The 12,407-nt window shown below is 41.5% G+C and overlaps 1 protein-coding gene across 3 annotated transcripts in view; it reads left to right on the forward strand.

Moving 5' to 3' along the window:
- The window catches only part of WDFY2 (WD repeat and FYVE domain containing 2), a 166,651-nt gene that overhangs the window by 79,437 nt on the left and 74,807 nt on the right, over positions 1–12,407 (forward strand). For all 3 annotated transcript variants that reach the window (XM_025874978.2, XM_025874976.2, XM_025874977.2), the window contains exon 3: positions 2,146–2,219. In XM_025874978.2, coding sequence (XP_025730763.1) covers positions 2,146–2,219 — 74 coding nt within the window. The remainder of the gene's footprint in view (positions 1–2,145; positions 2,220–12,407) is intronic.

Below are 12,407 nucleotides of genomic sequence, written 5' to 3' on the forward strand. Positions count from 1 at the left end.
GATAGTGTTTCTTAACTGTAAACATAAAGTGATTTGGACTATAATGGTGACATTGGGATGAGTCTTAACAGTTCCTGTACATGGTTGGTGCCACAATCTATAAATTCCTTGATGACGGCTATAATCCCTTATCTATCATTATATCCCATGCCTGGAACATAGTAAGCATTCTATATTTTTGTTAAAAGAATAATAAGAAATTTAGTAAAGGGGAGAAGAAATCCAGAAATAAAGAAACAGCAATGTAGATGTCAAGGTAACCGATGCAGTGTTGTAAAAAAAAGTCATTTAAATCACATTTAGAGATCAGTGGGTTTTCACAACCAGATATGAACTTTGGAGGAAATCACACAGAAAAAACTTTTATATGGTCAGGCAGGCAGCAAAGTGATAAGGTTATTCTTGACTAGTTTATAGCTCTTTGGGCTGCAGTCAAGTTTTGCTTCATATGTTCATGCTTATATCTTAATATACACCTTTAGATATTTAAAACTTTTAACAGGAATAGCAAAATAATAAGATTAATATAGAAATAATCTTGTCACATGAACACAAAAACAGTTTCATTTCTCCATATACGTTTTTAGGTGGCTGTGTACTTTATGTAGTTGTAATCACAATATATTTTTTTCTTTTGCTCTTTTTAGCTAACATGATCATTTTCCATGAAATCATTAGATTTTAATTCTGAACGCATGTTACAGGCATCTTAACATCTGCCTAGAAATTGTGCCAACCTAGTTGATGGGCCACAGGTGAGAAAGACTGACTTTCTTAGGGCAGAGCATTAAATAGCATTTGACTACTTTTTGCAGCAGTGCACTTTTGGGAATCCAGCTTAATTTTGTGGCTGATCAGAGTGAAGATACTCTGCTGCACTGGTGGAAGTGGGGGGGGATTATTTTTTGTGTTTCCATTTTCTGAATATATCATGATTGAAAATTAGAAAAAAGTAAATACTTCATGCAGTTTGGAAGATCTTTTTTGTTGTTCATGGTCCTTTTATAGAGAACAAAAAAAATGTTACTAAGTGATCTGTTTATGAAGTGGCTCTGTTAGTAGAACTTGAAATTCTTCCATAGGTTAGAGGTAATCTAATTTGAGTATTTCAGAATAGGACTGTGTGTTTGAATGAAGTCTTTGAACCTTCTCCAACTTCTTTTTTCCTGCGTGACCTTGAGTAAGACATCTAATCATAACTGTGGAAAGTAGGAGTAAAGATATCTGAGGCTGATTATGATGATGATGATGAGCAGTTTGTCATCTATAGACAGGGCCACTGTGAAGGTGGAGGAGAAATTTAAAAACTGTGTTGAATGTGTTTTTAGAACAACAGTTTCAGTGTAGCATAAATTACCAACAGGCCCCATTCTTGGGAGCCTGTGTAGATAGAGAGGGCAGGGACCCAGAAGCGGTCTGCTCAGCAAACACTTCTTGCCCACACTGGCTTCCAGGCATGCTTAGTTTACTTAGGCTCAGCTGTACTCAGGTAATAGCCAACTTCACAGAACAGGGAGGCCGTACCTAGACTTGATTTCTTTCCTGTAGAGCCTGGCTCTGTGTCCATTTGGTTCCCCCTAAAACTGAGACAGATCCTCAGGCTTTTTCACTTAGCAGCCTTCAGTGCTGAGAGTAAAAGACTTCTGTTAGTCCACATGCCCCGAATCAATTCTGCATCAAAAAATAGATGTGTGTACTAGTGTGTGTACGTGGGGGGAGGAGGGAATTATAAGATCTTTCTTTGTATTTTTTTCCTTAGTTGAGAAAAGGTAGGTTGTTTCTATTAAAGATGGGGTTTGAATGGAGGAGATAGATGGGGGACAGCGGGATTAAACAGCACAAAATATTGTTAATCTAGTCAAGCAAATTTAGATTCCATTCTGACAGAACAGCTGAGACCAAGCCCCTTGGAACTAGTCCAGTTTGAGAATATCTTACTTGTTATATTCTTTAAAAGGATAACTGAAAAACTAGGGGTTGGTTGTAAGATTACTGTTTTTATTTTTTGGTGAGTGGGCGTTAAATGAACTGTTTTTCAGGAAATAGTGGGGAAAAAATAGCCACACACTTTTAGCTAGTTAGTCACTCCTGAATCAATGAGAATCATCATTTTGTTAATTTCATCAACATGTTCATTTCTTTCAGCTCCATGTTCATGCATGTCTTTTAACCCGGAAACAAGAAGACTGTCCATAGGTCTAGACAATGGTACAATCTCAGTAAGTACACATAAATAAGATTTCCAGTTGAAATACTTCCCTTCCTGTGGAGTATGTATGTATGTATTGGGATGAGAATTATTTATTAGTTTTTTTCAAGTTAACAAATTAATTTTCTTGCTAAGTGAAGTGGAAATTGCAGGGCAGCAGATTATGGTGAAGTGTAGAGAGAGCTGGTATCAGTCTCAGTTTAAACATTGACAAGGTTCAGCTTGCCTTCCCATGGACCCAGTGGCTAGAAGAGGAGCTTTATGAGGCCCGTGAGTGGACTACATGAATCTGTGTGTTAGTGAGAGCGAGGAGGGACACTCACGGTTGTGATCAGATGGTTAGTCATGGTCTCATGTGCTTCTTCAGACAAGTGACAGAACACAAGGGAAATGTCGTCTTAGACCTGCATGTCTAATCTCTGATCCTTGATGTTTTCCTCCTTTCCCTCTTCTCCTGCTCCTTCTTGTCCTAACTCCCTCTAGCTGTGAATAGAGTTCTGTAAATTGTATGAATTTGTAAAAAACAAACAAACAAACAAACAAAAAACACAGACTCTACATTAGGCTGTAGGGTAGAGTCAGATAAATATTGGGCTCTTTTTTACTGTAGATCTCGAGGGAACTGAAGTGATTAGGGATTGGAGTTTCAGGTTTTACTACTTAATCTTTTTTTATATATTTAGTTTCAGCTACTTTATTAACCGAGTGTAACAAGACTGATCTGGTAAATTCTCCATTTTGGTAAATTATGCAGTATTGCCTTCAGTCCCGGCAAGAGAGGCCCGTGAATTAGAGGACCCTGTTCTGGGCACATTTACCCACAGGAAGAAGGACCTAAGAGGTTAAGGGGGTTTGCCCAGCCCTCACACCACCCACCCCCATGTTCTGAGTACCTGACTGGAATTTTCCTGACCCCAAAACCTTAGAGCCTGCATGTACTCTATTGTGGAACTTCGAGGAGTCTAGAAATTCTAAATTCGTTCCTGTACGCCCAGGTGGTTGAAGGTATATTTGTCAAGATTGGAGGAAGAGACCATATTTTATTTAATAGTTTAACTTGATATATAACTTTTAACTATTTAGACATATGGAATGTGGGTTTCCATCTGTAACCTTAATCTGAGTCTTACAAGGGGTCTGAAGAGGTGGGCTTGAAATTTTCCATTTGGTCTTTAGTCAAAACATTAATTTGGTGACCGTTATGGAAATTTTACCAATATTATTAAATATAAATTTGCCTGTTAATGAATATATATGGAATTTCTATAACGTCCAATGTAGTTGGGAGGTCTGTAAACTCTGTTCTGTGGGAGGGCAGAAGAGAAGTGAATGATACAGACCTTCATCTGCTTTAAGGAGAGTTATATTTAAAAAGCAGGGTGTGGGGGGGGTAAGTTTATTTTTAAAAGATGAAGGGGGGGTAACTAGATTGTTCAGCGAACTGAAGTTCGTGGCAAAGGAAATCTAAAAAGATGAGATAAGATCTATATATTGTCTAACAGTTCATGGACTCGTATACGTAACACTCACTGTCCATGAAAAGACTTAAGTGTAAATTTCATAGGGTCAGTCTTTGCATTTTTTAAAATCCGTGTAGATGGTTAATGGGTGCTGATAAATTTGGCTTTGAAGTAAAGAAAGGTGAACAAAGTAAGTTATGGAGAGTCCTGGCTATTTATCGTATATAAGAGGAGAGACCATCTTAGCTATTATTCCTTTGGTAAATGAAACTGCCAGAGAAGCAGAACGTAAATCAAGGGGGTTAGCTTGGATGCTTCCGCAGGTGTATCAGTACAGTGTGGCTATACCAAGCCTTACCTTACCCTGACCTCCTAGAAAAGATTAAGGACCCAGCTCGTGTGACACAATTTCCTTAAAAGGACGTGTTTTATATTGTCAAAGAGGATGAATGTATACACTGTCTCTTCTCATCTGAAGAACTGTAAAGAGCTGAGTTAGGAAAGGCGCATGGAAAGAAGGGCTTGTTTTAAGGTTCAGCGTTCTTATTGGGGTTAGAAACACACAGAGTCTCGGCTGTTTAATAGTTCACTTTCCAGACGTGACAAATCCTATGCAGAGACTGTTCATTCTCTGTTTCCTGAATATAGCAAATAAATTTTAAAAAGAAATAACTGGTTAACTTTTTTTTTTTGGTTAACTTATTTTAAAACAAAGAAAGGAGGAAATCAGAAAGTAAATCCTTGTTTCTCTTTATTCTACTGAATAAAAAAGATTCAAGAGGCAGTCACCTTCTGTAACTGAAATGAATTAAGAGATGAAGTAGAGACAACCAGTACAGACCATGCTTTCAGAAACTTGTCAGCAAAAGGAAGGAGGGGGGGGTGAGCGCTGCAACAAGATGAGACATTAGACAAGCAGCAGGAGGGTCCTGAACAACTGGGAGAATTTAGCTTTAGGGAAGAATGGGGAAGCTGTTGAGATAGCGCGAAAGGCAGAGGCAGTTGTGAGATGCAGGAGAGGAATGACCTTTTCAATTTCTCATGAAGTAGCAGGTGAGATCACCTACCGAGAGAAGCTAGAATGGGTGAGGGTGTGTTTTCATGTCTGTATATTTTGCTCTTGCTAATCTTATAACCCCAATCCCCCTTCTGCCGTCTTGGTCTGCAGAGTCCCAATTATCTCTCAGTGCCTTGTTGCAATGTCATCTTGTCCCTTTTTGTGGTTTGGTTTGGTTTTGACGGAAGGTTCCTAAGCCCTACCAGTTGAAATGAATCACACACACTACTCAGTAGGTTAGCTATATTGTATTGCTCATTTAACTTGTTTTGTAAAAAAATTTCTTAAGTCTGTCTCCTCAGTTAAAGTGTTGAGTGTTGAGGACTTGGCCGGTTTTTTATTCATCTCTTCTCGCGGTGGATCTTAGTATGGTTCCTTGTACAAATTAGGGACTCAGTGAATAATTTGTTAAATAAGTTGACTAAAATACAAACGCTATTATTATTTAATATAGCTGGCTGTAATAAGTACCTGCTTGAATTCTGAGATAGTTTATTTGTATAATTCTGTTGCCATTCAAAATATTTGTCACAATGGAATACCTTCTGCAGGGGAAAACAGTATGCCAATAGTTTAATTCATCTTGAGCTTTCAGAAATGTCATCTGTTGTAATGTCAAAAGGAGTCACTCATACTGTGCAAACTGCTATTCATGCTGAAGAAGGACTTCGAAATTTTCTTTTTTTAATTGTTACTTATTTATTAAAGATTTATTTATTATTTATTTGAAAGAGAGCATGAGCAGAGGGAAGAGGCAGAGGGAGAGGGAGAAGCAGACTCCCCACTGAGCGGGGATCCGGACGCGGGGCCCAATCCCAGGACCCCAGGATCATGACTTGAGCCAAAGGCAGATGCTTAACTGCCTGAGCCACCCAGGCGCCCCAGGACTTTGAAATTTCCTATCACAATACCTCATGCATTCTAGCCAACCAACGAGTAAATCTAAATATCAACAGTGTGCAAAACAGTATGCTCAATTCTAACATGTGGCTCATGGTCTCAGAAAGCTTATTCAGTTGGGGGGGAAAGGGAGTGTGAAATTGTAAAATAAGTAACAAATAGTAAAAAAAATAACAGCCCCAGCAGCAGTACACCAGTGAATGTGATGCTGATGAGACAGTGAGTCAGGAGAGCGTGGGAGCTAATGGCCCGGGTCAGCTCCGTGGAGACAGGCTGTGAGCTGGGCTTAGAAGATGGGCTAGGATTTTGTTGGCCGAAGATGGGAAGGTAAGGTATTTCAGGCAAGGTGAATGGCATAGGGGAAGAAAGCATGGTGGTAAGAGAGGGCAAGAAGTGTTTGGAGAGAAATGAACCAATTTGAGAAGTGGAATATAAAATATACAAGGTGGCTGGGGTCCTGGCTCAGGATGAGTAGTTAGCATTTGAAGGAGCTGGATCCCCAACAGGGAACATCTCCCTCCACCACCACTGGAAGACTTTCTAAGGTATTCAGAGAGGATAATTGGTGAGGAAATGTCCACGCAGAAATGAAAGAACTTCCTTAAACTAATGTTTACCAAGTCTACTGAATAACGGCTTAGTCATAGAGATGTATAGATGCTAATCTTTATAAATATATAGATTTTCTGCTTCATCAAAACTGTTGGTGAGCTGAAGTTTTATTGAAATCTTGCCGGATAAATGCATACTCATTGAAAATTTATTTTTTTGAGCAAAGCCCCAAGATGATAAATCTCTGTTCTCTGAAGATTGTTTTCATATATGTGTTTATGGTAAATTTGGGATGAGAAGAAAAGATTGATCTATATAATGGTTAGCATTCAGGATAATGATTATTATATAAAAACAAACAATACTGACCACGTATGGATTTGTTGCTGTTGTTTTCATAGTTCTTGCGGTGATTATGTTCCTGTAGTATGTATTGCTGTTAGTTCACATAGTTGTCCGAGGGAATGAAAAAGGAAAGAGAACTAAATACTTACTGAGCATGCACTGTGTCCTAGACACTCTGTTTCCTATACATCACCTCATTCCAGCGTCACAGGAATTCTGTGATGTAGGTGGCATCACTCAACATTTCTCAGAGAAGGACACTAAGGCTTGGAGAGTTCATGTGCCTTCTCCAGCTTACTTAGCCAGGAAGTAGAGCTGGGAACTCTGGGTGCCTGTGAAGCTTGGGCTTTCTCCTCCCCCATGCTGCCATCCAGGAGCCACTTCTTTGTCCGTAAAGATTTCCCGCTAAAGGCTTTCCATTCCCTGCCTGTTGTTCTTGCCCAATAGGCAATTATATTTCTATTTCCTGAGTATTCTTGGGCATGTTGCCTCATTTGTTTGTGGGACTGTCTCCTTCACTAGACTGTGAACTGCCTGAAGGCAGAGACCATGTCTGCTTCAGTCTGTATCCTAACAGAGTTCTTGGACCACTGAAGATGCTTTGTAAAACGTCGAGTGAGGGAAGAAAGGTGTTTCCATTTATGTCATCAGGATGCTAATGCCAAAGTCAGGCGTTTAGCCAGCAAAGGTAAATTGCTCTCCTCAGTTGACACATGTGAGCGATTCTTGTTTACATGACTAGTTCGGGCATATGGAAGAATTTGATGTCCATACTCTGCTTCTTGAAATCCATAAACAGAGGTTCACTAAGCAAACAACTAAGAAACCGAAGCAGAAATAGAACATGTTCCTGACACTTTGTGGGACCCAAAACGATGCTGTGAATAAGTCTCTCATTGCCTCTTTTTTCACTTAGACTAGAAATCCGTTGAACTTTTGGGATTGTTGAAGGAATATGCCTTTTCACATCATTTCCTATTATTTAGAGATTCCTGTTTTACAGATTAACAGCTTTACAAGAGCATTGCTCTGTGGTCCCCAGTAGTTATTCCTTAGGTGGCGTGTTCTGAAACTGCTTCATGTGATGGAATTCCCAGGGGTATATGCCTTGGCAGGATCTCATAGATGGCGAATGTGTATCATAGGTCACAGGAGTCACTCAGACAGAGTCTGGTTGCAGCAGGGAGGCAAAGAGTGTCCCCCTTCCAGAAGGCTGATAGCTTTAAGGGAGAGGTATGTAGTTTCTGTGAGAGAGGATATTACTTTTTCAAGTAAGAGGAGAAATTACCTTTTTGGAAATATAATCCCTAGCATCCACTAGAAGGAAACCAAAGAATCATCAGAGCTGTTTTTGTCATCTGAAACCAGGATCTTGAACTCCCTGAGTGTTTTATCCTATTCAGAAGGTCTGAGGAATTGTAATATCTTAGCAGTCCTCGTGTGTTACCACAAGAGCAAGATGAGGCATTACCAGTTGCAGCATATCAATACCTGGTATATTAATTTCCGTTCTAACAAAGTACTGCAAACCGAGTGGCTTAAAACAACAGAATTTGTTTTCTCACAGTTCTAGAGACTAGTGTCCAAAATCAGGGTGTCAACAGGGCTCCTTCTGGAGGCTATAGGAGAGAATCCTTCTTTGTTTTTTCCACGCTTCTCGTGGTTGCTGGGCATTCCTTGGCTCGTAGATGTGTCACTCCAATCCCTTCCTCTGTCTTCATGTCCCCTTCCTCTCTGGGTCTCTGTGTTTACACATGGCCTTCTTATAAGGACACCAGTCATTGGATTGAGAGCTCACCCTAATCCAGTATGATCCCATCTTAACTAATTACATCTGTAAAGAACTTCGCTCCAAATACGGTCACATTCTGAGGTTCTAGGTGGCCACGCATTTTGAGAAGACACTGTTCAACTCGGGATACTTGATAATATATGTACAGTATTTCCCTAACAGTGTTCTAACAGTTGATTAGGAAACAATTTGGTGAATATGCGGTATGATGCCTTCAGGAAGAGGTATCCAAGGATATTAAAAGAAGATGATTCAAAATCCCCTAGGGGGAGATAAGAAAATATTGCAATTGAAAGAGACCTTCATCCTTCTACAGCTAATGCCCCCCTCCCCTAGATTAAGTGATGTGTTGGTAGGTCACATGTTAAGATAGTGGTGGTAGAGCTAGGATTTCCCTGACCGTTAGTCAGATTTTCTTCCTATGATACCAAGTTAATTTTTTTCATACAGCTAAGACAGCCCAACCACAAGGAATTGCCCTAGGATGGTCACTAATGAATTGGAAGCTTGTGTTATTCCATGCATCTAGCCATTGCTAAAAAGATTTTTTTTTAAAGGCAATTTTAGCATTTAAAGTAACGAGATGTTTTAGATGACTTGTTTATTACTGTGTGTTGTAATGAGCCTATAGGGACTGAACCCAAATGGTGAGGTCATGTTCTACAGTGATGACAGGTAGCCTACGAATGAAATACTTCAGCTGCTACCCAAGCCGAGCACCCAGTTGTACCACTCCTGCTGGAGAGATCCCGGTGCATTCCAAGTTTTGTACTTAGAGAATAATTCTTTTTTTTCCTGCTTAGCAGTAAGGGTCCTGGGGTAGCTTAGCTAGCGTACTGGGACCCAACTGGGGTGCTGACGTGCTGCTTGCTTACTATGTATTCATATGGTATAATTCACTGAAGGTGGTTTTGTCAAAGGAAATACTTACTGTTTTTGTAGGAGTTATTATTTGTGTGGATCACAGACCTTCTTAGAATGTCTCAAGGACCAGCTTCTTTCCCCAGTTGTGTCATTGTACATGTAATCCTGTTACCTTTTGTTCAGTACCTGCATATTCCCTAAAAACTCAGTCAAGTGGTAGTGAATGCAGATGCCAAGGGCATTCTTTGAGGCCCAAGATTATTTTGTGGCATCTCCATTGCAATTATGAATTTTTGACGGACTTCTCGGTCCCCCTTTTACACTGATTCTGTAGCATCCATATCTATAGAACACCCAGATTGCCCTGTATTTTAAATTGGGTGCCGAGGAGATCCAGTAGAGTACATGGTAGGTTGAAATCATTTATACACCGTCTCCGGAAGTCATCTGCCACAAAGGATGGCCTTATGAGGACATTGTGTTACTATTTCAGAAGGTGGCTCTCTTCTTATCTTGACTACATCAAGTAGTATATCTGTGTTCCAATTCCAACGGCTAGGAATTGATGAGTGTGTTATGTTCCAAGGAACATTCTCTTAGTCTTATACCTCAATAATCTCTCTCTCCTCCCTGGATCCTGCCCATTGGTTTTTGTTTTTTAAAGATTTTAGCTATTTATTTGAGAGATTGAGAATGAGTAGCGGGAGAGGGAGCTCCCAGAACCCTCAGATCATGACCTGAGCCAAAGGCAGATGTTTAATGGACTGAGCCACCCAGGCGACCTGCCCTTGGTTTTTAAACACACTTGAGGTTTATGGGTTTTTAAAAAATATTTATTTATTCATTTATTTGAGAGAGAGAGAGAGAGCACAGAGCGAAGGGGCAAAGGGAGTGGGAGAGGGAGAACCCCAAACAGACCCCTCTGAGTGCAGAGCCCAATGCGGGGTTCGATCTTACAACCCTGAGATCATGACCTGAACCTAATCAAGACTTGGGCACTTAACTAACTGAGCCACCCAGGTGCCCCTATTTTGTTTTTTGGGGATGTAATTATTTTTTTTTTAATGAGAACAAAGATATCACAGCTCTTCCCTACCCACCTGGTGTCCTGTCTCTCTTCTCTCCTTATAATCACACTTCTCACAAGAATTGTCGTAGTAGTGACTTTCTGCATTCCCCCATTCCCCCTTTGCTACTTGGACCCCCGCAGTCTGGCTGCCAATGCCATCAGTCCATCCAGACGGCTCCGGTGCTGGTTACACAAAATCTCCCTGTGGGTCTGTGCAGCTGACATTTTTCAGTCGTCACCATGTTTGACCTCCTTGCAGCATTTAGCTCTGTTCTTTCTTCCTGGAATAGTTTCTTTATGCACTTCCACAACCCTGTACTCTCCTGGTTTTCCTCCTGCTTTCTGGCGGTTTTGTCTCTGTTTTCATCCTGGGGTGTCCGTTAGCCCGCTCCGGTTTGGTGTTGGAGCTTCTCCATATTTGCTCCTAGGCCCTCATCTCTCTGCTCTCTGGGCAGTCTTGCCTGTGTCTTGGCTTCCTCTGTTACCCACATGACGTAATTCTTACGTTGTGATCTCTTTTCAGACCTTTTCGCTGACATTCCCAGGCCTTCATATTTCCTGTTGAATATCTCAAAGGAACCTCCAGTTCACTAGGTCCAAAATCAGACTCACACGCCTCCCCACATACTGGTCTTTCTCAGAGTTGCCTGTTTCTGTGAGTAAAACCACTGTGCACTTGGTTGCATGAGCCAGGGCTCTTCGGAGTCATCCTCCTTCCTCTTCGCTAGACTCTGCCCTGTCCATCACTTGCTGGTTTTTGCCTCCCAAGTACCTCTCAGCTTCCACTCCATTGTCATCGTCATCATCATCACCTCAGCATCCTCATCACCCCTTACCACCACCACCATCACCCTGCTCATAGTCTCCTCCTTGGACCCTCAGTTGACTTCCTCACTGGTCATCCCATATCCATTCTGCCTCCTCCAGTCTCTTTTCCATATTGGAGCTAGAAGGATCTTTTCAAAATACACATTTGATTTTGTCCTATCCCCTGCCAGCCCTCTCCAGTGGCTTTCCCTTGCTCTTGGGCACAGGCCCAAAGTCTTCCCATGGCCCATGTGACCCTGCCGGGTCTGGTCCTTCCCTCCACAGCCTTTTTTTGCTCAGTGCCCTCCCTTCTGGAGTTTTAGCCTCAGCTACTTTCAGTCGCTTATGCTCACCAGCTTCCGAGCCTCTGCCTTGACTGAGCTTCCTTTCTCCTTGCCTACTTAACTCTCATCCTTCAGATTTCAGTTTCATTTTCATCACCTTGGGAAGGTCTTCGTTGGTCTTTAAGCAGTTCCCATCCCTGGATTATGTGTTCATAGCACTGCGTGCCCGTCCTCTGTAGCGGCTGTCAGAGTTGTCATTTTATACTCATTGTGTGATTACTCGATTAATGTGAATATTCAGCATAAGCTCCACAAGGCAGTGACTGTGTCTGCTTGACTCTCTGTTATATCCTTGACACCCAGCGCAGTGCCCATGAATTGCAAGTGCTCTGTAAATATTCACAGACAAATTAATGAGTGAGTTAATTAGTATCGTCTGTTGCACGGACAGTACATAGAGGCTAAGACCACAGGCACTGGAATCAGACTGCCTGAGCTTAATCACAGCTGTCTTCACAAGTGGTGTCACCCTGGGCAAGTTGCTTGACTCTCTTTGCCTTAGTTTCCTTAACTGTAAAATGGGGATGATAATTATAACCATTTATAAGTTTGTTGTGAGGATTATCTGACATAGTACACATATAAAGCTCTGAGAACAGTGCCCACGCATGTCAAATGCTCCATAATATTAGCTCCTTTCCACATCATTGTCTTAACAATACCCGCGTCTTCCATTGGTGGTCACCAGGAAGACGGTGAAAATCCATGTCTTGTGGATTTAGCAGACCAGTTCCAAGGGGAGGAAGTATCTTAATGGTGGCCTACTCCTTAGGATGGTTCAACTGAATTCTGGTCCTGTCTTTTTTTTTTTTTTTGAAGATTTTATTTATTTATTTAACCGAGAGAGACACAGCGAGAGAGGGAACACAAGCAGGAGGAGTGGGAGAGGGAGAAGCAGGCTTCCCGTGGAGCAGGGAGCCTGATGCGGGGCTCGATCCCAGGACCCTGGGATCATGACCTGAGCAGAAGGCAGACGCTTAACGACTGAGCCACCCAGGCGTCCTGGTC

The sequence above is a fragment of the Callorhinus ursinus genome, unplaced genomic scaffold, assembly GCF_003265705.2.
Source record: "Callorhinus ursinus isolate GAN/ISIS: 27379988/994484 unplaced genomic scaffold, GSC_fseal_2.0 scaffold7, whole genome shotgun sequence".
Classification (NCBI taxonomy): Eukaryota; Metazoa; Chordata; class Mammalia; order Carnivora; family Otariidae; genus Callorhinus; species Callorhinus ursinus.